The following is a 26065-nucleotide window of genomic DNA, read 5'->3' as shown; positions in this document are numbered from 1 at the left end:
CCCTGCAGAAGGCAGACACCTCGGACGTCCCCGGGGCAGCCCACTGGGGGACAGGTTTACAGCCCGCACCCAGCCACCCCCCAAAAAGCAGCACCGGCAACCCCACAACGACCTCGCGCAGCCAAAAATAAAGGAAATCAGCGATTGGAAGCCCTCCCCTGGCTGGGTCGTGCTGGGGGCGAACCCTCTCCCTGCCCAAGGAGCGCATTTTTGGGGCATCTCAGCTGTCCCCTTGCGCCGCGGGCAGCACGGACCCCTGGAAATCTTATTTTTCTCGGGGTTTGGCGACGCAGCGGGTGAGCAGCAGCGTGACCACCCCAACACATCCTCGCTCCCCGCCTCCGTCCCCGCTGCTTCATCCCGCAGGTAGAGCCGGTTGCTGATTAACCTGCCCCAGCCCCTGCAGCCCCCGGTGACTCCCCGCTGAATCACCGGCCCAGGAAGGGCTCAGCCTCGCAGGGTTGCTGCTGCTGCTGCCCCGGGGCGACGAAAGCTGCCGCCGGATGATAAAACAGGCAGAGGAGAAGCGCTGCTCTTCTGCCTCGTCCTCCCCCCCCCCCCAAATTTTAGGTGTGGGAAAGTGGGAATAAAGGCGCTGGGTGGGAGCGGGGGGGCTGGCTTGGCGTGCCAGGGACAATATCCACTGTGGGGTCATGGGGACAGGTTTTCAGGGATGTTTCTTGCCCTCATCCCAAGCTGTTTGCCATGGGCACAGCGCGGGTGACCCCATCGCCTCTGAGATGGGGATGTCCGAGTTCCTCCAAAGCCCCGCAGCACCCGGTCACCTCCTGCTGGTTTTTTTTTTCCTTGAAAAAAACGAGGGTTGGGAAAAGGACTAAACCGTGGCTTTCTCCCGGCCGCACAAGATGCTTGCGGCTGGGCAGGGAGCGTGGATCCCAGCCGCCCCCGGCGGGGGTAACATCCACCCCGCTGCTCCTCCCTCCTTCCTGCCCCGAGGGGATCCCGCACTTCTGCTCCCCTGCGAATCATCCTCGGCCACCTCTCTCCCGGCAGCTCGCGGGCTTCCTTTTGCAGGACCTGCTGCCACCGCAGCTCTCCCGGGGGACGTAGGCGGCGTCTGGTCCCCCCGAGGTGCTGCACGGCCCCGCTGGGGGCAGGCAGGGAGCCGTGCCCACCCCAACTGCCCTCAGCCAGAAGTCACGGGCAGCCAAACAGCTTCCCCCTGCACCGACCAGGGTGCCCCCAAACAGAGGGGACAGCACCCACCCCTCCGAGCTGGAGGACTGCCTAGAGCCTGGACACCGAGCCCTCGACAAAGCATCTCGGCACCAGCTGAGAAACCCAAGGGGCAAAGTCCCGCCAGCGTCCTGCGACCCCTGCCTCAGTTTCCCCTTCCCCAAACCCACACGGGAGGGGGGCACATGCCCGGGACTGCTCCATCCGCGGCCCTGGGCAACCCCAAAAGCCAGGCAAACGCATCGGGGCTCGTCGGTGCGCCCCAGCGTGCCCCGAGCGGGGCTGGGAAGCGGGCCATACGGCCGCAGGGCTGCTACGTGCCCGGGGCAGACCTGCCCTTCCTGATTATCTTCCCAAGGCTCCCCGCGAGCGTGCCGCCTGCTCCGTCTCATTCCAGCGTGGGAATGAATCACCTTGGAGCGCTCGCTCTCATTTTCCCTTCCTCCAACGGGGCGACCCAGAAACAAAGAACCACGAGCAGAGGAACGGGGTGTGTGTGTGTGGGGGGGGGATGTTCCCACCGTGCTGCCTGCCTTGCCCTCAGCACCCCACAACCATCAGACGAATTTTGGGACGCGGCAGGTCCCCTCAACCCCTCTTTAGGGACCTCGAGCTGTCGGTGATGCTGCCAGGAGAGGCAGGGGGCTCAGCCCCTGGGTGGTGGGTGGGAGACAAACCTGCCGCCACCCCATTCGGGGCCCTTTTTGCACACATCTGGCCCTGGGATGGGTGGGAAGAAACCCTGGGAAGGCTGGGGAGGGGGGCAGGATGCGTTGGTACTTGCCTTTCCCGGGATGTACTGCAGGATTTTGTCTGTGGTTGTATCTCTCTCCCCACCTCCGTCTATGCCGAAAAAGCTGGGCAGTTTTTTCTTGCCATTTTGCCTACAGAGGGGAGGGAAAAAAAAAAAGAAAAACTGAAACAAAACACGCATGTAAACACAGAGCTAGGCTGATGCGTAGTGAATTCTCATTTCTTCCCAGAAATAAGGAAGTCGGAACGCTAAGTAAGCAATTTGTCATGGGCTTTCTAATCATCCCAGCCCTTTAATGGGCTGATAAACAGCCTGGGACGGTTGTAATGGGTTTTGTGCTGCACCTGTCGGTGTTTGGGTTTTGTTTCGGTTTGTTGTTTTGTTTTTATCATTTCTTCCCATAGCCAGACGATCAGCCAGGCTCAGCCGAGCCTCCAAAGGAGTAGGGAAGGATGTTCTGCTCAGAAGGCAGAGGCCCCATCCAGCCCCGACGGCTGCTGTCAGCCCCCCGGCGCGGAGATGTGGGCACTTACACACACACATATGCACACGGCCAGGTTTTATTGGGAGCTCTGTGGTTTTCCTCTCCCTTTCCTCCCGCTCCCAGCAGAGCCCCCAGCTCCTCCTGATGCGCACACCGGTAAGGAGCAGGCACCGGTTTGGAAGCACCGGGACTGCTTCGCTGGGATTTCCCAGCACCTTTCCTCGCCTCTCATCTCCCCGGGGAGCCGGGACCGGTATCAGCCCTCGGGGTCCCAATCCCCCGACCCTTCTCCCACGGACTCCTGCTGCCTTGCTCCTGGTTTAGGGCAGCCCCGAGACCCGGGACCGGTGGCAGCGTCTCCTCCCAGGCTCTATTTTGGGACTGTGGTACCCGAGTGCTGTCCCGGGCACCCGACACCAAAGCCCCGAGAGGATTTCGCAGGTATTTTCTTCCTCCGGGGGTACAAGCAGGGATCGGCCTGAAGGGGCAGGGTGCTGGGATTCGGGGCCACCTGAAATTAAAGGGATGTGAAGGTTGCTTTTCCACCCCACGGCACCACAGCTCTGGGCGTCACGTATAAAAGGCTGTGGGTGTAGAGGAGGAACGTCAGGCATTTCGCCCTGCGCCCCATCTGCCCCACGGGGGGGGGAGTTTCCATTTTTCAACCCAAAATGACCTAAATCAGGTTTTTCCTCAGGGCAGCCTCGCTGGGATACCCCAGCCCAGCCCCGCAATAACCTCCCAGGTGCTGGCAGCCAGTCGATCACGTTTGGCACTGCCAGCACCACCCAAAACCCCCCAGGAGCCCTCCTTCGCCGAGCCTGCCAACAACTCCTGGGCTCCCCAAGCGGGGCTCAGCCCCGTCCCGCGTGGAGACAGTCAGCAAAGGCAGCTGGAAAAACCGTCCCGAGTAAAAACGAGCGTACTCACCCTTTCTTCAGCGAAGGTTTCCTTCTGAACGAGTGCCTGAACCTCCCAGGTGCCTGGGGAACACAAGTTATGTTCCCCATCCCGGTGGCAGCGGGAGCAGCTGGGAGCAGCGAGCGGGCGCGCGGAGCCGGGGCGGTCGGTGTGTCACGCAGCCATTCCCCGCTTCCGTCTGCAGTGACTCTTGTGGGTGTGAGCAGCGAGCAAACAGACTTTTGGCCGAGGTTTCTCAGCTGCTCCGCTTCTCCTCCCTCCCCGCGTGGGGCCGGGACGCGCTGCGTGCCGCGGGGAGGGGCTGGGTGCCGGCTCCAGCGCCACGGCCCCGTGCGCACCGCGGCACCCGCAGGGATGGATGCCCTGGCACGCACGGGCACTGCTCCCAGGAGGCATGGGGAGACCAAAGCTCGGCAGACGGGACGAGGCTGGAGCCCCTAAGGAGCTCCTCGGGAGCGTTTTTCCTAAAGGGAATAAATCACCGCTTGGTTCGGCTGGGAAAAAAAAAAAGGAAAAAAGGAGCAGGAAGAAAATATCGACGATTATTGCTTAGGGTGTTCAGGAGGCTGCAGCTCGGGACGGTTGTATGAGCTGGAAAGGAGCAGCCTGGATTAGATTTGAAGTGAAACACATGGTAGAAAAATACGGTAATAGATTCGAAGTATAACTAACAGCAGAAAAATAAATAAATGTGGGAAAGCTAATATATATATTGAAGTTACACACACATTAAAATCTAGGAATTATGGAAAATTGGCAAAGGAAGCGAATCCCAAACGGAGACGTGTATGATAAGCAAAACTACAGGGTTACTTTTAGAAGAAACACTTCAAAAGGATCCAGACAGAGCTTCCTGACTGTGGTGTGAGCCCCTTGCTGCGTGGAAGTGGTCACGCTAATAGCGAGCCGTCAATGGGAATGCAGAAGGTAGCTGCAGAATAAATATTTCTGTTTTAGGGATTGAGGAAAGCCAGGCAGCGCAGTCAGAGCAAGCGACGAAACTTTTTTCCTCCCCTGGTGCTGCAGGTGGGTGTGAAAAAGGCAAGCACAAAACACGCAGGGAATTCACATGTGAGTTTTGCAAGCCCTGAGCAGGAAAGGTTTGGGATCGCCGCTGTCTGCTTGCAGGGAGTCTCGCAGGACCACGGCATCGGCCAGGAGTGGAAGAAGCCGATGGGGACAGCAACGTCTCAGGGGGTAAAGGTGCCCGATCCCGTAATTACGGGTTTGTCAGGGGGCAGATTTGTCACCCCGCTGCTCCGAGGGACAGCCCAGCAGCTCCGTCTTGTTGTGGGGAGCAGCCCCGCAGCAAGCAGCTGGCAAGGAGGCGAAAAGAAACGATGCTGGGACAGAGGAGCTGGACAAGGTTAACCCGAAGCGTGCGTATTTTAAACAGGAAAGGTCATTTCTCGCTGGGGCAGCTCCCAGACTGGGAGATCCTCGGACAAGGGGTTTCAAAAACTGGCCGAGGATGTTTTCCTAGACCTGCCTGAGTCCTGTGGGGTTTGCTAGGTGAAACCTTGCAGACACACCGGGCTTGTTGGGCTCTGCATCTGCCCCGTCTGGGAGCCGGAGGAGCCCCGCGGGGACAAACGCAGCGCAGCCCCACGGAGCCGGTCGTACAGCCAGGCGCTGATAACAGACATGCCATAAAACCTGTCAAAGGCCTCCACACGGCTGACTTTCAAAACAGCCTCTTCCTTGCAGAGTTCATTAACCCTTCACGGCTGGGCAAAGCAGCCGGGCATCCCTCTGGGGACCCCTGCCAGAAAACCCCAACGTTTTATGCGGGGGCACTTCTGCAAGTTCCCTTCCCTCTCCAACAGCAAAGCCACATCCCGGAGCCTGCTGGCAGCCCCCCAGAATCACAGCCAGCAGCAACAACTGGTGTTTTTTTCAGGGAAAACTAGGATTCCTCCTAAGAGCCGTGCCTAACGCGATCGGCGCTGTGACCAGCAACGTGCCGTTCCCCCCTGGCGTGTTTGCTCTAAAGAAAACCTTACAGCTCCAAACCTTACAGCTCTAAACCTTACGGCTCAAAACCTTACAGCTCTAAACCCTACAGCTCTAAACCCTACAGCTCTAAACCTTACAGCTCCAAACCTTACAGCTCCAAACCTTACAGCTCCAAACCTTACAGCTCTAAACCCTACAGCTGCCCCCCTCCTGCTGCCACCAGTCCCGCTGGGCGCACGGGGCCGGCGGCTCCCCGAACCCCCGGGGCTCTGCTCCCAGGAGGGGCAGAAGCAGCCGGGCTCCAGCCTTTTGCAGCACCGCAGTTATTTATAGAAGCCCAGGACTGAGCCTAGAGAGCGGTGGGGAGGAGGGCAGGGCAGCAGCCAGGCGTGCCGCGGCCGCTGTGCACCGTCGGGGCTTTGCTGCAGGGGTAGGCTCACGCGCGCATGGGAAAATTCCCCTCCGGGCCCCCACGGGATGTGGTTACCCCTTGCCACGCAGCTTCTCCTTGCCCTTTTCACCCCCCCAACTCCTCAGGCTGCCATGAAATGGGTTTGGCATTTTCCCCCCCCTAGCCAGCAGTGAGTGGCAGCAGCTCGTGGAGGCAGATCTGAGCCTTCCCCGCCGCCCGCATGGGGCCAGGCAGCAGCTCCTGCCCCCCGGGCAGGCGGCGTGAGACAGCTGGAGGTAAGGGAGGGTGGCTCTCGGCCGGTTTTCATTTCCACCGCAGGGGAAAGCTGTCAGCAGCGCTGGAGATCGGGACTCCTGGGGAGCCCCAAGTGGAATTTAAAGGCAGAGAGGGGTGTAAATCAGTCTGTCTTTTAAAGCCCCCATGCCTCGGGCCGGGCTTTTCCCAGCGGGCTCCAGCACCGCCAGCATCTTTGCCTTGGTTTTGCTGGGGGGAGGACAGTCCCAGCCCTGCACCCTCTGCACGGGGCAATGCTACCTGTCTCCGTGCTCGCGGGGCCAGGGAAGGGAGAAGAAAGGATGCAGAAGACAGGATCCTGTATTCAAGAAAACATCTTTATTGTACATGTTGGCTCGTATTGCTTGTATCCCCTCCCCAGTCCCACGTAGTGCAAAAAATTCAGAGAAACAGAGTTCCACATAAATAAGTCAGATAACTTACAGAGAAATCAAAGTGACGACGGGTTGACATGGCTAGACGGGGTCTGCCCACCGGGGTGGCCGAGCAAACCCCTGCCCCGTGTAGGGTCGGGGCTCCGACCACCCCGGCCATCCCCCTGCAACACCCGAGGGGGGGTCGGTGGGCGAAGCACATCAACACACCCAGCCCGGAGCCGCCCCTCAGCCGGGGGAAACTCACGTGGGAAACGGCACGAGGGACGTTTGGGGCGAGACACCACTGAAGTAAAACCGGCAGAGGGTCGGGACGGTTCTCCTCCCGGCTCGGACAGGGTACTACGCACAGACGGACACACACACACACAGACGCACATCCCCGCCGAGGCAAGGGGTGTGCAGCACCAATTCCAGCCCCGGGATCGCCCCGGGGCAGATGCTGACACCTCGTGTCCACACAGTGTGGGTTGGGGTGCTCTGGACCCCCGCAAGCTGCTGGGGAACGATTTCGCCCTTTCCTTCCTCCGTTTCCCGTTAGGGGAAAGCCGTGAGCACCTGCATAGTTAGGACGTCAGACACAAAAGGCTCCCTCCTCCCCAGGGTCCGGCGCAGCAGGCTCCGGGGTGGTATTGCTCAGGACCCAACCGGAGGGTGACGGGAGTCACGCTGCCCCTTTCCCTGACCCTCAGGAGGCAGGGCAGCATTGCACACCTTTTCTAGCGTAAATTGCAAGGGATTGCAGCTCTCCTTATCCCATTCCTTACGCTGGCCTCAGCATCCCAGCACCAGCCCCTTTCTGAGACTACCGTGAGGCTTTCAGGCTGACCCTCCTGTACAGGGGACCCTAAAGCCCAGGGCACCTCGAATGCGCTGGCTGAAACGAGCCCAGCAAAAGACTAAAATCCTGATGTTGCTTACAGGAACGGGAAGAAAAGGATCGAGGCCTCTCTCACGCACACTCGCACGCACACCAATGCGGATTTCACTAGTTCATCGTCACTGCACACAAAGCAGATTAATGCCACCACTTTTGGCAGCCCTACCGCCGTGCTGCCCAAGAGGCAACCTGCGAGAGCCTCCTGGCCACTTGCAGGGTGCAAATCTCCAGGAAGGGGAGAGCTGCTGAGCTGGGGCTGGCTCCAGCAGAGTCTTGGGAAGTGGCAGGGGAACAAAAGGCGGATTTCGAGTCTGTTCTGAGAAACAAAACGTCCTCCTCAGCCCGAGAAGCCCAGACTGTCTTGGGGGAGAGGCCAGGGGGAGAAGCAGTCTGGATTTTCAGGAGCAGCTGGTAATTTCAGGTGTCCAACTTTAGGCACTGTAAATGGGCTTGTAAAACATGCAGGCACCTGTCCAGGAGAAATCAGATCGCGGGACAAATCGCCTTAAGTTGGGGAGTCTCAAGCTCTCTTTCCACCCCAAGGAGAAGAGAAAGCAGGAAATCCCACGCCGCTTGAAAACTTAGGCCAGACACCACCACAAGTGAGCTGTGAGTTCTGTAAACGGGGAACAAGAAGGAGCGGGGGCACGCGGGTAAAGGCATTAAGTCTAAAACAAACAAACAGCCGGAGCATGTTCCAGTGCCCCATGCGAACACCGCTGAGGTACCAGGGGTTGAGTCTCTCCCCCGTAACGCGCACACCCTGCAGCACACGCGTCGAAATCGCACCCTAAGCAACCACCCAGGAGGTCCCATGGCACAGGCGGGTCTGGAAGGACAGGCTTGTGATTTGCAGGGCTAATTTATTCAACCTTTAGTTAAAGTGGCTGCTTAATTGCCAGGGAGTTGCTAATTGCACATGGTCCCTTCCATGCTGCTTTCGCTGTACATATGGTATCTCACACATGCACACACACCCACACGTCTTTAGAGAACGTCTTCCAGGACACAGTCATCATCTCATCAACAATTAAGAAAAGTAATTGCATCCCTTCTGCTGCCTTAAAAGCAGATGGGATGGGGAATACCGGGAGAGCGTAAAAATAAAAGGATATGAAGTAATTAAAATTAAAATACTGGCACTCAAATTAAAAAAAGGTGAAAAATTAACACCCAAAAAAAGTAACACCAGGCAACCCTCCTCGTTCAGAAGGCCGGACCGTTCTCCTTCAAGAACCGAGACCCTCCCCACGAACCCGGAACCTGCTTTGCAGAGAGGGGAGCAGCAGCCAGGCCGATCTGTTCCCACCAGACCGTGCACCAGGAGCACGTGCGGGGAGCAGGCAGCCACGCGGCCGCTTGAACCCGGGCCATCGACCTGGGCACGATGCAAACAAGTCCAATCCACCCGTCTGGGGCCGCCCCAAAGGGACGGGCAGTTGGGATCCTTGGGAATGAGGTTGGGCCAGCTGAGCCTGGAAACACCGAGGGATCTGGATGCTGCATCCAGCTTTGTCTCCAAACTTCGCCTCCTCCGGGCCCTGTCCCTCAGCTGGGCTTCAGTCGTTTATTTTAAGGCATCAATTAGACACCATTGAGAACCATGCGGTGGCCTCAGAGTCTTTAACAGTGCATGATAGGCTTGGTAAAGAGTTTGGCTACAGTGACATTCAGAGGAGCGCTTGCACACCCGGCCGTGGCCCTGGGAGGAGCGCCGCCCGCCTCTGGCACCCCACGGGACTCCGGGGAGCCTCCATGGCTGGCTGTGCTCGCCCGTGCGGCACCGGCCGGATCGTCTGAATCCGAGAAGCAGCAATGGTTTCGAGATTCCCCTCCCCAAAGGAAAATACACACCCCTCGGGAGGGCGGTGAGATGAGTCTGTGGACGGGGCGGAGAGCACCCCCTCTCCTCGCCCCCCGGAAAGCACATTTCTGAGCGCCGTGGGGGTCCCGTGCGTGCACCGAGAGCGGGGCTGGCTCCGGGGTCCCTGGGGGTGCCGGGGCTGGAGGTGGCACCCGGTGCCTTCGCTCTCCTCCTATAACGACCGGCTGCCCCGCGGGGCGGGCCACGGCGGCCGGGTGCTCCGCCAGGCGCCCCTGTCCCCTTGAGGTAGGGCAGGTCCTGATCCTTTGTCAAAGGCTCGTCGAAGACACCGAGAGGGTGGGCGAGGAAGGGGGTGGGAAGTTGAGCAGTTCCAGCACCGCCACCCCCACGCTGCTCCGGCGGGTGAACATGCAGGAGGCTGCCACCCACTTGTTGGTGCGCGGGTTGTACTTCTCGATGGAGTTCAGGCTGGAGCTCCCGTCGTTGCCACCCACGGCGTACAGCCAGCCGTCCATGGCCACCAGGTCGTGGGTGCTCCTGGAAGGACCGTGCAGAGACCACAGGGGTGTGAGGCTCCAGCGCAGCACACGCGGGGTGCGGGGGAGCTCTGCCACCCCACAAAAGGGGGTGCCCGGCCTCACAAACGCCCCATGAAAAGAAACTGTGCGTTCATGGCAGAGAGAAGTGCAGAGCTTTGAGTCTTTCCCCTCACTCCCATATCCAATTCCCACTGCAGAAGTGCCATTTCTAAATAACAGGAGCCTAAAATTCTTGGACCTCCAAGCCTAAAATCCTCCCGCAGCCAAGCGACATCTACGTGGCCTCAGCCAGCTGCACCACCTGAATCTGTACAGCCATGCAGAGAGCCGGGAATAAATCCCTCAGCAGACAATGCCCGCTGCAGAATGTCCCTCCTGGCACACACGCACACCCCTAAATCCCCCGCAGAGCAGCAGGACGTGCGGGTTGCCTTTGTGCAGCAAGCACGGAGCCAGCCAGCTGCAGGGCCGGCCAGCCCCTGGGGCACGCTCTGCGGCGCGCCGCTCGCCGTGCCAAGTGCGGCAAAGCTCTCGGAGGGACGAGCTCCTGGCCCCGAGCTCCTTACCTGCGGATGTTCATGGGCGCCACGCTCTCCCACGTGTTGGTTTTGGGGTTGTAGCGCTCCACGGAGTTCAGGCAGCTGGTCCCGTCGTTGCCGCCGGCCACGTAGAGCATCCCCTCCAGCACGGCCACCCCTGCGCTGCTCCGGCGGCTCAGCATGTTGGCAATGGGCGTCCAGGTGTTGATCTGGGAGGGGGAAATGTTTGCTCGTGCACCAGTACGACTCATCTTCCCCTCACCCCTGCTCTACCCACGCTGAGCTAACAGCCCTCCCCGCAGAAAACGCTTTTGGCAGGACCCCAGCTCTTTCCCCTTCATCCAAAGAGGTCAGGGCAACGGGCGAGCGAGGAGCAGCCCTCCCAGCACTGCTATTTGGAGCAGAGGCCACGAGCTGCTCGCACAGCCCCGGCAGCAGCACTGGATTGCAGCACCGCTGGCTGCCGTCTCAGCCCCAGCCCCACGGGGCCAAGCCGGCTCTCCAGCTCGGCTGCGGGCAGACAAGAGCACGCCGCCCGCACGAGCTGCAAGCTAACCGTGAGCCTCCCCCCTTGCAAAAACCATTCTGGGGGCATCGCAGAGATGCCATGGGACGATGGAGGGTGGAGATCTCCGCTGCACGGGTTTGGTTTGCTCCTGCTGAAGGAGGGAGGCAAATTAATCGCTATTCACAGCTCCCAGGGGGAAGGTTTTTCTCCCCCTCTCCCAGCTAAGCACCTGGGAGGACTGTGAGCGCAGGGTTCTGGGACATTCCTGCGGCTCCAGAGGAGCTATCAAACAAACCCAGAGTTTGCAAATGAAACAAATCTCCAGCAGGAAGAAGAGCGAGGCCCCAGGAGAGACCTCTGCCGACAGGCTCGGGAAAGCACAGCCCCAGCCGGCAGGAGCCCTGCCACCCCCCGAGCAGAGCCCTGTGCCAGGCCACCAGGCATGTCACAGCCGACCCAGGCGTGGGGACGGAGCTGTGGCTATTTCAAACCTCTACGAGGCGCGGCTGTGGCTTTACGGCTCACAGAAAACCTCCAGGACCTTCCCTTTGATCTTTTTGCAGCTCTGCAGCCTGCTGTAACGGAGCTGTGAGCCCCCAGACCCAGCACGTGTCCCCAGCCGACTGCGATCCCTGCTACGTGCCCTGGGTGAGCACGCAGCAAACACCTCGGGCTGGAAGCTGGGAGATGTGAACGGGAACCGTTCTTCCTAGAGAATTCGAGCTGGCCTACAGGCACCGAGGATATGGAGGGATCTGGTGGTTAAAAACCTCAAAGAGAGATCTCAGAGGTGGGTGCAGGCTCATTTGCTCTGGGCTGCCCCCACGGATGCTCTGCCCCTGCGGAAGAGCTGGACGAGGGGTTGCTACTGCCCCATTTCACGGCTGCGCACGGGGACGTGCCGCCAAGGAGGCGGGCAGGTCTGTGCTGCCCGGGTTCAGCTGGGCACCCCTTCTGCTCCCCTCTCGCTGCAATACTTCGCCAGGACGTGGTCACATCTTAAACTACAGCAACTATCTGCTCCAAAACCACGCGCGGCAGATCTCTCGCCTTCTACTACATCCTCCAGCAGCCCGTGTGGCCCTTCTCTTTCTGCGGGGCCCCGTCAGACACCCACCACGAGGGGAGAAAGAAAAGAGGTTGCCAGGCACGCTTTCTCTCGGATTTACCTGGGGCTCATACTTTTCTACCGTGGCTAAGTGGGACGAGCTGTCATATCCCCCAACAGCATAGAGGTTGCCTTCTGCAAAGACAGTCAGACACACGCAGGAATCAGCTGAAGCCCCCCGGTCCCCGCATAATCCCCCACAAACGCCGCGTGGGGTGCCCCCATGGGTGCCCCCCGCTCCCCAGGGGGCTCGCACGGCTCCCCCCTGCCCTGCGGCACGGAGCCCTGTGAAATATTCATCGGGCAATCTCTCAGCCCCGCCTCAAGTTTCCCAAAGAGCTCGTCCGCCTGCTGCATCCCGAGCTCCTCGTTACGGGAGCTGCGAGCGCTCCCCGCCAGAGCCACGGGATATTTTTAGCAGCGGAGGCTGGAGCAGGGGAAAGCCAATAAAGGCCGTGGCCGGCGGCGTGCGAGCCGGTGATGGAGGGGAGGGAACCTCTGAGTCAGCACCGAGAGCTGGAAGCAGGGAACGAGTCAGGGGAGAGGTGCCAGGGGACGCCTCGCAGCAGATGCTGGGATAAAGGGGAGCAGAGTGCTGCCCTGGCATCCCCACGGGGGGTCCAGCTCAGGGGGGGAGTCATATTTGCATTAACCCCAGAGCTGCACGAAGTAATGAGGTGGCCGCTTCTCCCACTACATCCTCCCTAAGGACAGAAGTCACTCGGCCGAGTCATGAGACATCGTGGCATGGCACCCCCAGCAGAGACAGGTTTGACCCCGCGCTACTGCTTGCATCGTCAGTAAGGGAACTGCCCCCTTGTCAAAAGGGAAAACCCATAAGGTGTCCTCTTCCCTTCGAGGGATGGGGGATCGTCCGCAGCCAGCCCTCGTGCTCCAAGCCAGAAGTGAGCACAAAGGAGCCGAGGAACAAGTCGTGGGGGCACTGGGTCCCCTGGGGAGCTGCCAGAACGTGCTGGAACCCAGCTACGAGGGAGGCTGAGGAGGAAGGCAAAGGCAGGGAGCGCGTCAGGACATAGCAGAGGGATGGCTGGGTTACCCGCACCCGCAGCCAGGGAACCTGCGGAAGGCGAGGCAGCGACTAGAACAGAAGAACATCAGAAGGAACCACCCAGAAACGCAAGAGACGGTCTGCACAGAAGCCAGGTCCTCGTGCCGTCACCCACCTAGCGTCGCCACCCGGACGTAGCGTCTCCTGGTGCTCATGGCAGCGATGGATGTCCAGGTGCCTGTCAGAGGGTCGTACCGCTCTGCGCTGCAGCAGGCAGGGACACAGGAACACAAGGTGTGACGCTGGCAAAGCCCGGGTCAAAGCCCCTTGACACAGCCTCGTGGGCAGCTCCCCAGAAAGCTTGGGAAAAAGGGAGGGGGAAAACGGAGGGGAGAACTAACAAAGGTCACGGGCTGTGGTGGCAGAGGGCTACGGGGTGCTTTTCCCCTGGGCCAAAGACACTGGAAGGCAGAGCTGGATTGCAAGAAATCTACGTCAGGGCCGGGCTTTCTGTCAGGAGCAGACAATGGGGGCTCCCCAGGCACCCAGCGCCACGGACAGTGCATGCAAGAGCAACGGAGGAGCCCGCAGCAGGGCGATCCCCTACCTGTTCAGGCACGAGGCCCCGTCGTACCCCCCAGCAGCATAGAGAAGCCCGTGAAGCGCCGCTACGCCCAGGCAGCTCCTCCTGGTGCCCATGGACACCTCGGGCTGCCAGGAATTGGTGACGGGGTCGTAGGACTCCACCGTGGCCAGATCAGAGGTCCCGTCGTAACTGGAGGGGAAAAAAAAAAACAGAGGACGTGTGAGAGGCTGGGAAGCCTGGGTGTGCGCTGGAGAAACCCAGGGCCTGGATCCCCGTCACCACCCCAGCTTCCTCCAAAGCTGAGAGCACAGACGGCTCTGTGCAGAGGTGGTGACAGCCCCCTCCTTGTCCCCCCGCCCTCCTTACCCGCCCACGGCGTACAGCTTGTTCCCGATGGCAGCCACGCCGACCCTGGCCCTGCGCGTCGACATGGAGGCCACCATGTGCCACCGGTCCGTCCGCGTGTCGTAGGCCTCGCAGTCCCCGTGGATGGCGAACAGGCTCCCCCCACCTGCGCACGGGACGGCAAAGCAGAGCACACAACAGTCCCAAGGCCCTGGGAAGCGGGTTTGCACGGCTATCCGCGCGCGGAAGGGGCGATCCCCTCCCCAGTGGTGCCTTACCCACAGCGAACAGCACGGTGCTGGCCCCCTCGCAGCGCCGTGGCCTCGTCCTGCTGTTGCTGAGGACCCCTCGCTGCTCCGGCATGAGGTGGTACTTGAGGGCTTCGATCAGCAGGTCCTTGCACTCCGAGTGGTGCCGCACCAGCAGCTCCGTGTCCACGTTGCTCATCAGGAAGTCGCGGCTCAGCAAGGGCAGCCGCACGCACTTCATGAGCTGAAGGGAGAGGGGTCACATCCCATCAGCGGGGCGGGAAGGATTTGGCTACTGTAGCCCCCATGCCACCCCTACAAAACCCTGGCATCCTGCTCGCTTGGCAGAACAGGCAGCTGGTGACAAAGCCAGCAATTCTGCCTTCATGCCCCTGCAGGGCTAGGAGCCCTCAGCCCAGCGGGACACGTCCCTCATCCTCTTCCAGCACTCATCCTGTGAGCAGTGATCCTCGCCACGGGGCTGCGGAGCCCTCCCGCACCCAGCGTGCCCATGGCAGGAGGCTCCAAGGTGCAGAGACACAGGCACGAGTTGAAAGAAGTCTCTGGTTACGTTTGCCTGAGATTCTTGTTTGAGAACGCGTGGGAAAGCTCACAAAGTCTGCAGGCGGGGCTGACCCCCCTCTGCTGCCCACACCCTGCCCGGTGCCGGGGCCACCCTGCCCTCCGGCCACCCCGCAGCGTCCTCCAGCCGCGTTCCCACCCCGACAGACGCTGGGAGCTGGCGGGTTGAACCCAGCAGACTCCCTCACCCTGGGGACGTGCTGCCTTCTGCTGTCCACATCGTGCTTGACCCAGCTGAGCACAGCCCGGTACACCTCCTCCTCCGACGGCACGTTGAGGCTGTCACTGGAAATGAGGTCCAGCACCTGCAGAGAGGGACGGAAAAGGCAGGTGTCAGCTGGCGCAGCGCCGGAGCAAGGGATTTATCCCCACAGGCAGGTGAGCGGCCAGCGGAACAGCGCTGGCAGGGGCAGAGAGCAGCCTCCCGCAGGTGCTGGTGGCTGAGGGGTGCACGGCCACTGGAGGAAGGATCCGCAGGGCAGCTGGGTCCCCGCTGGCAGGCGGGTGCAGCTCCCCCTCCTTGCAGCACGGGTGCGGAGCCAGCTCTGCCCTCGGCCACCCTCCTTGGCTCGTTCCCCCCCCGTTCCTGTGTCTGAAGCTGCTGCAGTGCCTGACACTTCCAATAAGCATCAGCGAGCTCAGGCAGACGACTCTGCCCGCACGCGGCCCTTCAATATTTCATGGGAGGGAGCCAGGTGCCCTGGCTGTTCCCAGCAGGCTCGCTTCGCCTGCCAAAGGATGACAGAGCTGGAGCAGGTGGAGAAATGCTCCCTCCCCTCTGCCCCGAGGACGGACAGAGGGAGATGTGCCCCTTGTGCTCCCGGGCAGAGGGCAGCGCACCCAGAGCTCACGTGGCGAGCAGCAGCACCAGCAATTATCCTCCCTGCTAGCCTCCCGTCCCTATTTCACAGGGGATTAAGCTCGCTCTCTGACAGCACTCCTCCACGTATCGTTTCCCCATCAAACAGAAAGGACCAAAGCACGGATTCTGGCTACATTTCCCCGCCAAACCCCTGTCCCCTCTCTGTGGGCCCCTCGGGCTCCTGGCTGTGCCTTCCAGGACAGAGCAAGAAAAGCCTCGCCAGGCCCGCACCTTCACGTCTCCAGCAGGACCTCACCTGTTTGAGGGGCAGCAACATGAACTCCTCTGTCTTGGACACCTCCACGAAGTGCTGGAGGACGTACTTGTGGGCAGACTTGAGGAGGTCGCTGCAGGAGTGCGTGTCGGCAAAGCCCCGGATCCCCAGGCAGTTGGATGGGTCGAGCTGGCTCAGGAGGAACTTGCAGCAAGCATCCCGCACACCATTGAGCTGAAGCAGGCTGGCAGCGGGAAGAAGTGTCTGGCAGTGGAAAAGAATGGGGAAAAAGGGAGTTTCCAGGGCAAGGAAACACCATTTTCACCCTTGTCCCACTGCAGGTCAATGGCAGAACAGGTTTACTGAGCATGCACACAAGCACATAGAGGACAGAGTATTCTCTGTTTCCAACAGGACTGAGTTTAAGAAGAGCCAAGAAGGACACCCACGATACCCCAGAGGGCTAGGAAATGGCAGGAGAATGGCAGATGCTCGGGGCTAGAGCTGCCCGTTGCCATATTGCTTTAAGGAAGCAGTTGCAGAAACCCCATCTCTGGGCTCAGGAGGGCAGAGGAACTCCCTGACCACTGCTGAACGCGGGTGGCATCACAGAACGACAGCTGAAAGTCCCGAGCAGAGGGCGAGAAGATCCCCAAGAGGTAAGCCTCAAACAAGCTTTGTGGAGAGGGTGGATTTGGGGAGGCTCCTACCTGCACGTTGCCCTCGCCCACCACGATCTCAGCCGTGTAAGCGTACTGCACCAGCTGCTCCAGGGCCTGCGGGTCGATGTCGTGCAGCGTGACGTGGGTCTGGCGGCTCTCACTCATCTCATCTGGGGCAACACACGAACAAAGTCCCTCAGCGGGAGGGAGCGGACTTGGCTGTATATGGAACAAGCCACATCCACAGCCCGGCATCACGGCCACGGAAGGTCTCCTGCCCACTTCTCCGCGGGGAGAAGCAGCAGGGAACGGGGTCCACGTCTGCAGGATGGGCATCAAGGTACCTGGGAAGGGGATTACGGGCAAACCGCTGCACGGAAGGGAGCCAAATGAGGAATGCACTAGCTCACCGAGATGATACACAGGCATCATCCTTCCACAAGGCAGGAGCAGGGCAGAAAGGGAAGGGGATTGTGGAAAACAGATGGTTTGAAGAGCTGGGATACCGTGCCACGGAGAAGAGAGGAAGACTACTTGCTTGTGAACATGGCGTGGAAGTACGGGCTGCAGGACGCCAGCACCACCTTGTGGGCCTTGATCTCCTTGGTGCCCACGTGGAGCACGATGTCGCAGAGCAGCCCGCGCTGCCGCATGCGGTTCATGCACACGAAGGCGTCGTGGTAGTGCCGCTTGGAGTTGTGCGAGATGCTGTGGCCGTCGCGGTTGAGGAGCTGCACGCCGCCTTCCATGGCTGCGGGTGGTGGGATCTCCCTTCTCGGTGTCGCTGATGGGGGGAGAAACAAAGCATTACCCAGAACAGCTCTAGACCCCGACGATTCCCATGGCTCCCTCCTCAAAGACCCCAAGCAAGACCAGCTCCTGGCAGGGAAACAGCACCCTGCTCCTGAGCAATGGGGAGGGGACGGTCCCTGGAGGGACACGAGTCGTGCAAGGTGACGCTGAGGCTCTTCGCTGCTCTGTGGCAGTGCTGACACCCACCGCTTCCCTGCTGGGCTCATCTCTGGATCAATATCCTCCTCCCCGCCTTCAGGAGGGCACTGCTCTGTGTATGTGATCCCGCTGGGTTACCACGAAGCTACACCGCCTCCAAATCAGCCTGACCATGTGCATCTCCGTCCCATCAGCAGCACTGATCTCAGAAGTGCCACCAGGGCTTGCCAGCCTTGCGTTGATCAAGCGCATTTTAAATAAGCCACTCGAGACAGCGAACACGACAACCTGGGTCAGACTGAACAAGCAACAACCAGGGAACGCCGCGGTCCCAGATGCAAGGGGGGCGTTACGGACCACAGCCCTCTGAGCGGTGCTTGATCTCTTCCTGCTTCCAGAAGGCGCCAGGAGGTTTGCAATGCACCTGCCTTCAGAAGGTAAGCCCAAAGAGCTGCCCAAAAACAATTCAGGAGGACGAGGCAGAGGGCAAAGGCAATCGCAGCACAGAGCGGCACAGCCTCAGCACATAGCCCTGCAGATTTGGGGTTCAGTTCTCTCTTTTTTATATTTCAAGCTTCTTTTGGGACAAAGACTGAGCTTTCCTTTACGGGAACAGGGGACACATGCTTTAAAATGCTGGTCTCACTGCCCCCACGTGTCCTCTAACCAGGCACATCCAACCCCAAGGCTACCCCGGACCATCCTGCCGCAGCTCCGGTCCCAATGGGCAGCGGGGGCAAAGCAGAGCCCTGAGCCCCCCTGCACCATCCCCGGCTGATGTTGTCCTTCCAGCAGCTGGCCCTGGGCTTCAGGCAGTGCTTGTTTGACGAGGAGGATGGGACGGACAGACAGCAAAGGACAGAGACACCGACCGAGCGGCCAGGACCCGATGCAGAGCTCAGCCTGTGCGCATGCCTCTGGGCACGCGGGGAGCAGCAGCGTGAGCTTGCTGAGCTCTCAGAAAACAAAAAAATGCCTAAACAAGGGCATTTATTTGTGCAAAGATGTTTCTTTTTTTTTTTCCTCCTTTCCCTGCCGTGAGCATCTAGGCTCCTGCCTGCGTTTCGAAAGGCATTTGGCTGCCTCCCTGCCAGCAGCACCCAAAGGCGAGCTGGGGGAGCGGGGAGGGAAGAAGAGAGCAGCAGGAGGGAGCCGGGGGAGGCAGCAGGAGAAAAAAGGCAGCTGGGAGGAAGAAAGCCAGCGTGCTGCGCTCATCGCCTGCCCCCGCATCCCTGCGGCGAGAGAATCCCCTCCGCCTCCCTGCTCCTCGCGACACCTCCACGTCGCCAGCCGCGCTCGGCCTAAAAATAGAAGCCCACCACGCTGTGCCTGCTCAGCCACGAAAGCAGCCATCTATTCATTTTTAAATAGCAGTTGTATCACGTACTAGAGTCTGGGGGAGGGAAAAAGATGAATAAACAGCTTTTCTGAGCAGGAGGGAGGCCTGCGATGCCCTCTTCTCCGCGCATCATCGGTGCGATATGAGATTCCCCATCGCAGTGACAGTGAGGAGGACTCACGGGCACACGGCGAATGCTTCCCAGCAGTGAGAGCAGGATGCTGCTGTGCCCTTGGAAGGGAAGAAGATCCCAAGCGTTAACTGGCCTTCCCCTCCCGAGCCCCTCAGCTGAGCTTTCAGAAAGCTGCGACGTCCCCGGGGCGCCCCATTTGCGCCGGGTAACGCGCGCGGGCACCGCGGGGAGAGGTGCCTGCACGAAGGCACTTCAGCATCTCTCCGGGCTCAGCAGCTCCCTTCCCAGACCTGGTTTAGTGGCAGAGAACAGACACCGCTTCTGCTTTAATCCCCTTCCTAGCCGCAAGCCTGATTCTCTGTGCGATGACGCCCCACCGAGCACACTGCTCCCCATCGCTACGGCAGCGGTGCCCCGGCTGTAACCGAGAGCCCCCCCCCCCGAGCACCGCTAGGGCACAGGGCAGGGGAGGAGAGGCGAGCAGGGAGCTGGGATTGCTGCTCGGCGTGCTGGCAGGCTCGCGAGGACGCTGTGCCTCCCTAGGCAGGCTGGAGGGCAGCGCACGAGGCGGCTCCAGCAGCGGGGAGAGAGGGCACGGCGGGCTGAAGGTCACCGCGATGCCGCTGCATCTCCAGCTCCAGCCATCAGATGCATTTCCAAGGAGGGTCGGAAGTCCTGGGCTCTCTTCCCAGCCCTGCCACTGAGTCATTGCGTGACTTTGGGCAAGTACAAACGCAGGCCGTGACAAGGGGGACGTTATCTTTCCCTGCAGTGAGCCTCCGAAGGGCTCAGCGAAGCCCCACCGGTGCCCCCCTCGCCCCTGCTGCCCCATGCAGCGCCGAGCAGGGAGCAGCGCCCGAGGGAGACCCCATCCCAGCCACCCCAGTGCCACCGGGATCCCAAGAGCATCCCCAGCCCACGGGACAGTCCCTCCCTTAGCGTTTGCACAGGGAAACAGCTCCTGCAGAGCCTCCCCGCCTCCCGGCTGCGTGCATCAGCGCACGCAGAGGTGAATCACGGCAAACCCTAGGAGGCTGATTTGCTGTGCCAGGGGGGCCCTCGAGCAAGGTGCTGTGCCTAGGAGCACCGCACAGGCTCACACTCGCATTTAAAATGCCAGAAAATCACCAGCCAGGACCACCTTACATGATAAAAACGCCGAGCTCTGCAGGGTTATTGAAGCAGGCAGGCTGGCAGCTGATGCCCTGCTCCACGGGTTGTGCCCCGCAGGCACCGTGGGGAAGGGTCCCCATCCCAAAACGTGGACGCCACCGCCATGGGTCTGGCTTAAGGCTTGCAGTGGGCACAGGGCCCCTGTCCTCCTTCTGCTCTGAAACGACTCGTTCCCGTCAGAGCTCCTCTGCTTTAACCAGCCAGGATAAAAATCGGTGGGGGGAAAAAGGGAGAGGACGCCCCACCGCTGCTCCCGCTGCTCGCCGAGCTCCCAGCCTCGCCGGCAGCGCTAACTATTCCTCATTTCCTCGTGAAGCCTCGTTCCCAGGAAATGAAGGGCTGCGAGCCCGGCGAAGATATAATTAACGGGGAACGGCGCCTGGACCGCGAGAGACAGCGAGGCAGTGTCCAGGGCTCCGGCGGGGGGAAGGAAACACAAGCCCACTTTTGTGGAGCACGCGGCGGCCTGGGCGCACGTGTTCCGCAGCGGCTGTAACGGATGCGGTGGCTGACTTGTAATAACTCCTAGGTTATGACAGAATTAAAAAAAATAAAAAATAAAAAAAAAAAGAAGGCGTTTGTTTGGCTCCTATGCGACAGAGCGTGGCCGTGCATAACGGCTCCGTTAATTAATGCAAATGATCCCTGCCCAAAGGGAGGCCTGTTCTCTTCGCACAAAAAAACCCAAAAAAACAAAAAACATATTTTGCCGAGAGTGAAAAGAAGCGTGCTGAGCGATAAACAGGGAACAGAGCATCCTCCCGGGAGAGGCTCGGAGGCTGCCCTTTCCCCAGGAAGGCCCTGCAGAAAGGCTTTTTGTTGGCGGCCCTGGATGGGGATTTTATGCGCGCCGGGCCAGCGAGGAGACATCCTGTGCAGCTGGCCGGGTGCTGGGGACAAGGTGCCGTACCCTCCCCTAAGGCGTGATATTCCCCAAGGCCTGACGCACTTTATGCCCAAACCCATCCCTCCCACGGGTGCCCTGTCCCTGATATCCCCGTGCCCCTTTTCTGGGAAACCAGCCCCACAGCCCTGCTTTGGGGCACGCGCAGCAAGGCTCGCCCTGGGCCAGAGCAAGGGCACGGACCCTGGGGAGGAAGGAGCTGGCGGCGGGGTCAAAAAGGAAAGAATTGGTGCTTCCGAGTGCACTCTCCTCTCCCCTACACCATCCCCCGGCATTTTTATTTGTAGCCCCTCCGAGAGGGCTCCCAGGCTGTTCCCAGCAGCAGCCTCCTGCACGCAGCACTCAGCAAGGAGCCCGGACACCCAGCACGTGGTAAAACTCGGGGAAAGGGATCAGGGACCCCCAAAAAGGGGGCACGGGGAACCCCTGGGTGTGCACAGCATCGCAAGCAGCTTCTTCTTCCCCCCTCCCGGAGCAGGGAGAGGATGTGCTCCTGTGCTCCCGGGGACTGCTCCTTGCCTTCAGCAGTCATAAGACACGACCAGCTGAGCCGGCAGTAACAATAGCTGCCGTTGTGCTGCCGCAAAGTGAGAGCACCGCGGGGGCACGGACCAGCACCCAGGCATCCAGCTGGGAACGCTGCCGGCCCGCCGGCAAATTTTCCCCTTCCTCGGGGCTTTGTGGAGGTCCCGTTAGGCGCAGGGCTCCTCCGCGCTGAGCCGGCCCTTTTGGAGAATCCCCTCCGTGGCTCTGAAGCCTCTGAAGAGAAGCTTTAGGATGACTAGCAGTATTTTTTGCGTCAGTAATCCTCTTGCAGCAGGCACCTCGGAGACGCCGGGGCTGTTTTCACAAGCTACAGCAGACGGACTCCCCCTGCCCTTCCTGCCCCAACTCGGGTATCCCAAATTTCCTGCTCCTTTCCGAGGTCCTGGCGCGGCTGATTACAGAATATAACTGCACACCCACCTCCCCCGCTCCCTTCTCTGCAACAAACACAACCGAAGCGGGTTGGAAATCCTCCAGTCGTCAAACACCCGGGGCTGAGAGGCAAAGCAGGCACTAAACCTGGGCGCTTGTCCCCAAAAAGGGCCGTCCCATCACAGACAGAACCCCCCGTGCCCTCGGTTAGAAATTCACTCCGTCCTCCCTCCCTCCCTCCGCCTGCGTCCCGGGAGCCTGAGCGGACACCGCGAGCACGCAGCAGCTCGTGCTCGGTCCTTTTACCCAAGGTTAACCGGGTGCTCAGCCCAGCAGAGCCCACGTTACGATGGTGAGGAAGCAGAGGGCCCTGGCGGCTCAGCACCAGCTGCTCCGAGCTGCGGATCCAGCCGCCGCGATTGATTTACGGCAGTAAATACCTACAAAATAAACCCGCACAGAGGTCAGGACTGCAACTACCGACGGAAATACGGCCTAACGGGGCAAGGAGCTGGCCTTCCTGGCACCAGCTCTGCCTCGGGAGGGACCAGCGATGGGGAAGCTGGCGGGTTCGGGCAGCCAGACCGAGGGCTCGGATGCCTCGTGCCCCTCTCCCGGCTCCCGATGAGCGCCGTGGAGGGCAGGAGCACGGCCAGAACGCAGGGCTGTGATAAACCGCAAGGACAGACAGCAGCTATGAGCATGCACATCAATCCCAATCCCTTCACCCTCCCCTCCTCTCCCTCCGGGGCTGGCTGTGGCACCCGCTGTCGGCACACACACACGTGTCCACCTCCTGTCCCCCCAAACCCTCACGCCGTGGATCCCGCGACCGGTGGAATAAATCTGCCGAGAGCCGGCCTGCAGGGGCACCACAGGCAGCGCTGAGTCTGCAGGGCTGAGAATCCCCAGCTCTCGGTAGGGTGTTTTTTTTTTTTCTTTTTTTTTTTTAATGAATTAGGCATAACTGACACGCACTGAATCCTCCTGTCTAGACATCTGCAGAGAAGTAACAAGCTGCCAGAGAGGATGTGGAGCCTTGGCAAGGGGGCGGGGAGGGCAGGGGAGAAGCGCGCACGATTGCCAGCTCTCCAGCACAGGCAGAGCGCTGGCTTCAGGCAAAGAAGGGCATTCAGCACATTGACCTAGTCGGTGCCTTTCAGCAGCTCAGCGGGCTGTAATCAATAGGTTCTGGTGCACGCGGAAGGCTGGAGGTCTCCTCTCACTGAAGCTTCTCTTCCCATTTCTCCGGGGGTGTTTTGTCCGGGAACCCAGCACCAAGTTGCTCCCAGTTTATCCCAGTTCATCATCAGAAGCAAATCTGCTCAGAGAAGGGGGTGCAAGGCAGAACCTCAGCACCAGGATATTCCCATAACTAAAAGAGGAAGGTTTTTAGCCCAGCTCGCCTAGTGCCTACCTGGGCAAACGCCCTTCTCCTGCACCCTCTTCAACTCCTCCCGCAGACAGCTCCCACTGCAGCCTTCGCCTTCGGCGTCTTGCAGAGAGGGGACGGCAGCAGCTCCAAGCAGGACCGCGCGGTTGAGGGACGTAGGGGCGTCTGTGCTGACATTTGGGTCACACCAAGCGATCGGGTGTGAGGGGCAGGACCCGAAGAGTTTTGGCTTCCCATACTGGGAAGAAACAAGAAACGGAAAGTCAACTGTAAAGATGCCTCGAGGTGCTCAGCAAAATGCGCAGGTCTCCAGCTGCAGCAAGGCCGGGCGGCAGTTCCTACAGCCCAGCGCAAAGTATCCCAAAATCCAAACAAAATCTAAGCCCTCAGCTTCCACCAAGGGCTGGAAACGTCCTAATTGCCCATTCCTAGCACCCCGCAGCAGAAAAGGGAGAGAAGCCGCTGTCGGACCAGGTGCTAGTTCACGGCCCAAGCAGTGTCACACCTCCTCACGTGGGCATGGAGCAAGTCTCCAGGCAGCAAAGAGCACTAATTAACAGCTGCTTAAGCACTGCCCATCAGTGTGGCGCTGCTGACCTCCCCCATGAGGCACATCTCCGTCCCCACCTCGCTTTTCAGGCAGGTGAGCAGAGACGAGACCGGAGCTCGGGGCACCCGGAGGCAGCCCTCTGGAGCCCTCGTGTCCTTGCCACTTGTGGGAGAGGGCCGCAAAATGCTTCCTCCTGGGCAGGCGTTTGGGGGACAGAGGACGTTCGGCCTAAAGCGGGGCCGGGGAGAGATGGAAGCAAGGTGGGGATGCAGGAGAGGCCAGGAGACCGGCCATCACGGGTGAGGAGCCATCTCTGACCGAACCAGGTCAGGTCTGAGGTAGAGACCAGGGAAAACTCCCCAAAACCACTCGCTGGGGAAGCTGTGAAGGACCGGCCATCACGCAGGGTCCCAGATGCTGGGAGCTGGAGCCGAAGAAGCTCAAATTCCTGCCCGTGAGGGGTCGCATCCTGCACGGTAGGCAGCGGGGCCTGCGGGCCGGACACAAAGGGGGAGGCCTCCCCTGCCTCTGGGGCCGGAGACAAAGCGACGGGACCCGAGCAAATACAGGAGCAAGAGCTCAGACTTGAGCCAGGCTGTGTGATTTTTGGGCTGCTGGGCCTGCAGTGCGCCGAAGCAAGACCAGAAGAGGCCCCTCGGCGGACCTGCGGCCTTCAGGGCACGCCTCCTCGAGCCCCAGGCTGGTGCTGAGGACAGCAAGGACGGAGGGCACGAGGCGGGCTGGGAAGAGAGGTTTCTTTGCCCACCAAGCTGCCCTCGGCCGACAGAAGGGACGACCAGGGACCTTCCTGGTAACCCCAGGCACGAAGGAGCGACTCCATTCGGATCCTGGACTACCAAGCCGAGAGGTTGGGCTACTGCCACCCCTGCCGGCTCCCGCTCTGCTCTGATTTGGATGCTGCTTGCCTGGTGAGCTCTCAGGAAGGAAATCCACATCTTTACACCCAAGACACCCAGGACACTGCCTCGTTGAAGACATCTCCACCAGATGCTCCCAGATCAGGAGGGAAACTTCCACGGAGGTGATCGCTCGGCTGCAGCGCCCCTAACCACCAGGCCTTCGTGCCACGGCAGCACACCGGGGCCGGGGTGCCTGCAGCACCTCCATGTCCCCGTCCTTGTCCAGCAGCGCAAGTTCTCCTCCGAACATCCTTCTTGTCCGCCAGCAGAAGCGACGGCCGGGGTTACTTTTAAGAAAACCCTGCCTGAGCTCAAAAAAATTAAGATAGCGGATAACCTTCCCACGTGGGGTCCGTGCAGCACGGAGGAACCAGAGTCCGAAGGCACGTGAGGTTGCCTACAACATCTCGCCTTCCTTACAGCCATCGTTCCTAAAACCAGCGCCGCGATACCCGCTGGGGCCCGAGCCCCTTCTAATCGGGATCGTAACGGACCCGAACGCTGCCACAAACCTGTCGGGGGGTCCCCATCCTTCCTCCCTTCCCCCCCCCCCCCGCCCCAGGCTCCCTCCAGCCGATGGTTCTGCTCACCTCCGCCAGCCGCCGGCACCCTCCCGGTGCTCCCGGGATGCCCGCGGTGCTGAATCACCCCGGCAGCACCCTGCCTCCTCTCGGGGACTCCCCCGGGACACCGAGACCCCCCCCAAAAGCCGGGCCACCGTTTGTGCCCCTTCCTGACCCCGCACGGCACCGTGGCCATGCGGGGAGCGGGGCAGCCCCCGAACACTACCGGGGGGCTGCCGAATCCCACCCCCCTCCCCGGCACCGAGCGGCGGTTGCCCCAGGCCCGGGGATGCCGTAGCAGGGAGGACGGCTCCCGCCGCTCACCGCAGAGGCCAAGAGGGAAAAAAATAAATAAATAAATCCCCAAACCCGACGCCTCCCCCCCCCCCCCGTTCCCCCGAGGTACCGGGCTTCTCCCGGTGCCCTTCACCCCCCCCCCCCGGTGATGAGAGGCCGGTGGGTTACCGGGAGCACAGCCGGGATGGCTGCACACGGCGGGGGCACACCGGATTACCCCCAGCTCCCAGCCCCGCCGCCACCGCCGGTTCCCCGGGGCCGCTGCGGGCTGGGCACAGAGCCGCCGCCGCCAGGCCCCGGGGGGGGGGCTCCCCCCATACCCCTCCCGGTCCCGGTGCGGGGGAGCAGGGCCGGTCCCGGCGCTCCCCGCGGCCCCCGGTGCTACTCACGGCTCCCGGTCCGGCCCCGCCGCGCTCCCGGTGCCGGTGCCCGGTGCTGCGGGCTCCGCTCTGCCCGCGCCGGCCCCGCGCCGGGGCGGGGCTGGGGGCGGGGCTGGGGGCGGGGCTCGGCGCCGGGCTGCGGAGGGACCGGGAGGGGGCTCCGCCCGCGGGGGGGCGGGGCTCCGTTTCGGTGGGCGTGGCTAAGACGCTGGTGGGCGTGGCCAAGGCATCAGTGGGCGTGGTTA

At 61.0% G+C, this 26065-nt stretch overlaps 2 protein-coding genes across 12 annotated transcripts in view; both read right to left on the bottom strand.

Moving 5' to 3' along the window:
• The window catches only part of PLEKHN1 (pleckstrin homology domain containing N1), a 30813-nt gene extending 24723 nt beyond the window's left edge, over nt 1-6090 (bottom strand). The window contains exons 1-2 of one of the 2 annotated variants that reach the window (XM_080563796.1): nt 3366-6090; nt 1982-2081 (exon numbers count right to left, since the gene is read on the bottom strand). In XM_080563796.1, the coding sequence (XP_080419922.1) occupies nt 1982-2081; nt 3366-3445 (180 nt within the window). In that variant the 5' untranslated portion in view covers nt 3446-6090. The remainder of the gene's footprint in view (nt 1-1981; nt 2082-3365) is intronic. The other variant, XM_080563797.1, reaches the window with a different exon arrangement.
• Nucleotides 6091-6316: 226 nt separating this feature from the next.
• Nucleotides 6317-25982, bottom strand: KLHL17 (kelch like family member 17). 10 transcript variants are annotated; one of them, XM_080563784.1, is made up of 14 exons: nt 25830-25982; nt 23135-23348; nt 16838-23038; nt 16348-16469; nt 15680-15901; nt 14750-14866; nt 14010-14223; nt 13753-13942; nt 13408-13575; nt 12976-13064; nt 11853-11926; nt 10732-10834; nt 10203-10384; nt 6317-9634 (listed from the first exon to the last, which is right to left on the bottom strand). In XM_080563784.1, the coding sequence occupies exons 3-14, from the start codon at nt 17316-17318 to the stop codon at nt 8840-8842; spliced, it is 2757 nt and encodes a 918-aa protein (XP_080419910.1). In that variant the 5' UTR covers nt 17319-23038; nt 23135-23348; nt 25830-25982; the 3' UTR covers nt 6317-8839. The 10 variants fall into 10 exon arrangements, with proteins under 10 accessions (XP_080419910.1, XP_080419914.1, XP_080419912.1 ...); XM_080563788.1 differs by having other exon boundaries at nt 16838-17083; XM_080563786.1 differs by lacking the exon at nt 25830-25982 and having other exon boundaries at nt 16838-17083; nt 18638-23038; nt 23135-25517.
• Between the last annotated feature and the right edge of the window lie 83 nt (nt 25983-26065).

This window comes from Anser brachyrhynchus (assembly GCF_964034855.1).
Source record: "Anser brachyrhynchus genome assembly, chromosome: 21".
NCBI classification, from domain to species: domain Eukaryota; kingdom Metazoa; phylum Chordata; class Aves; order Anseriformes; family Anatidae; genus Anser; species Anser brachyrhynchus.
Note: the sequence above shows the minus strand (reverse complement) of the source record. Positions and strands in the feature narration are given on the sequence as shown.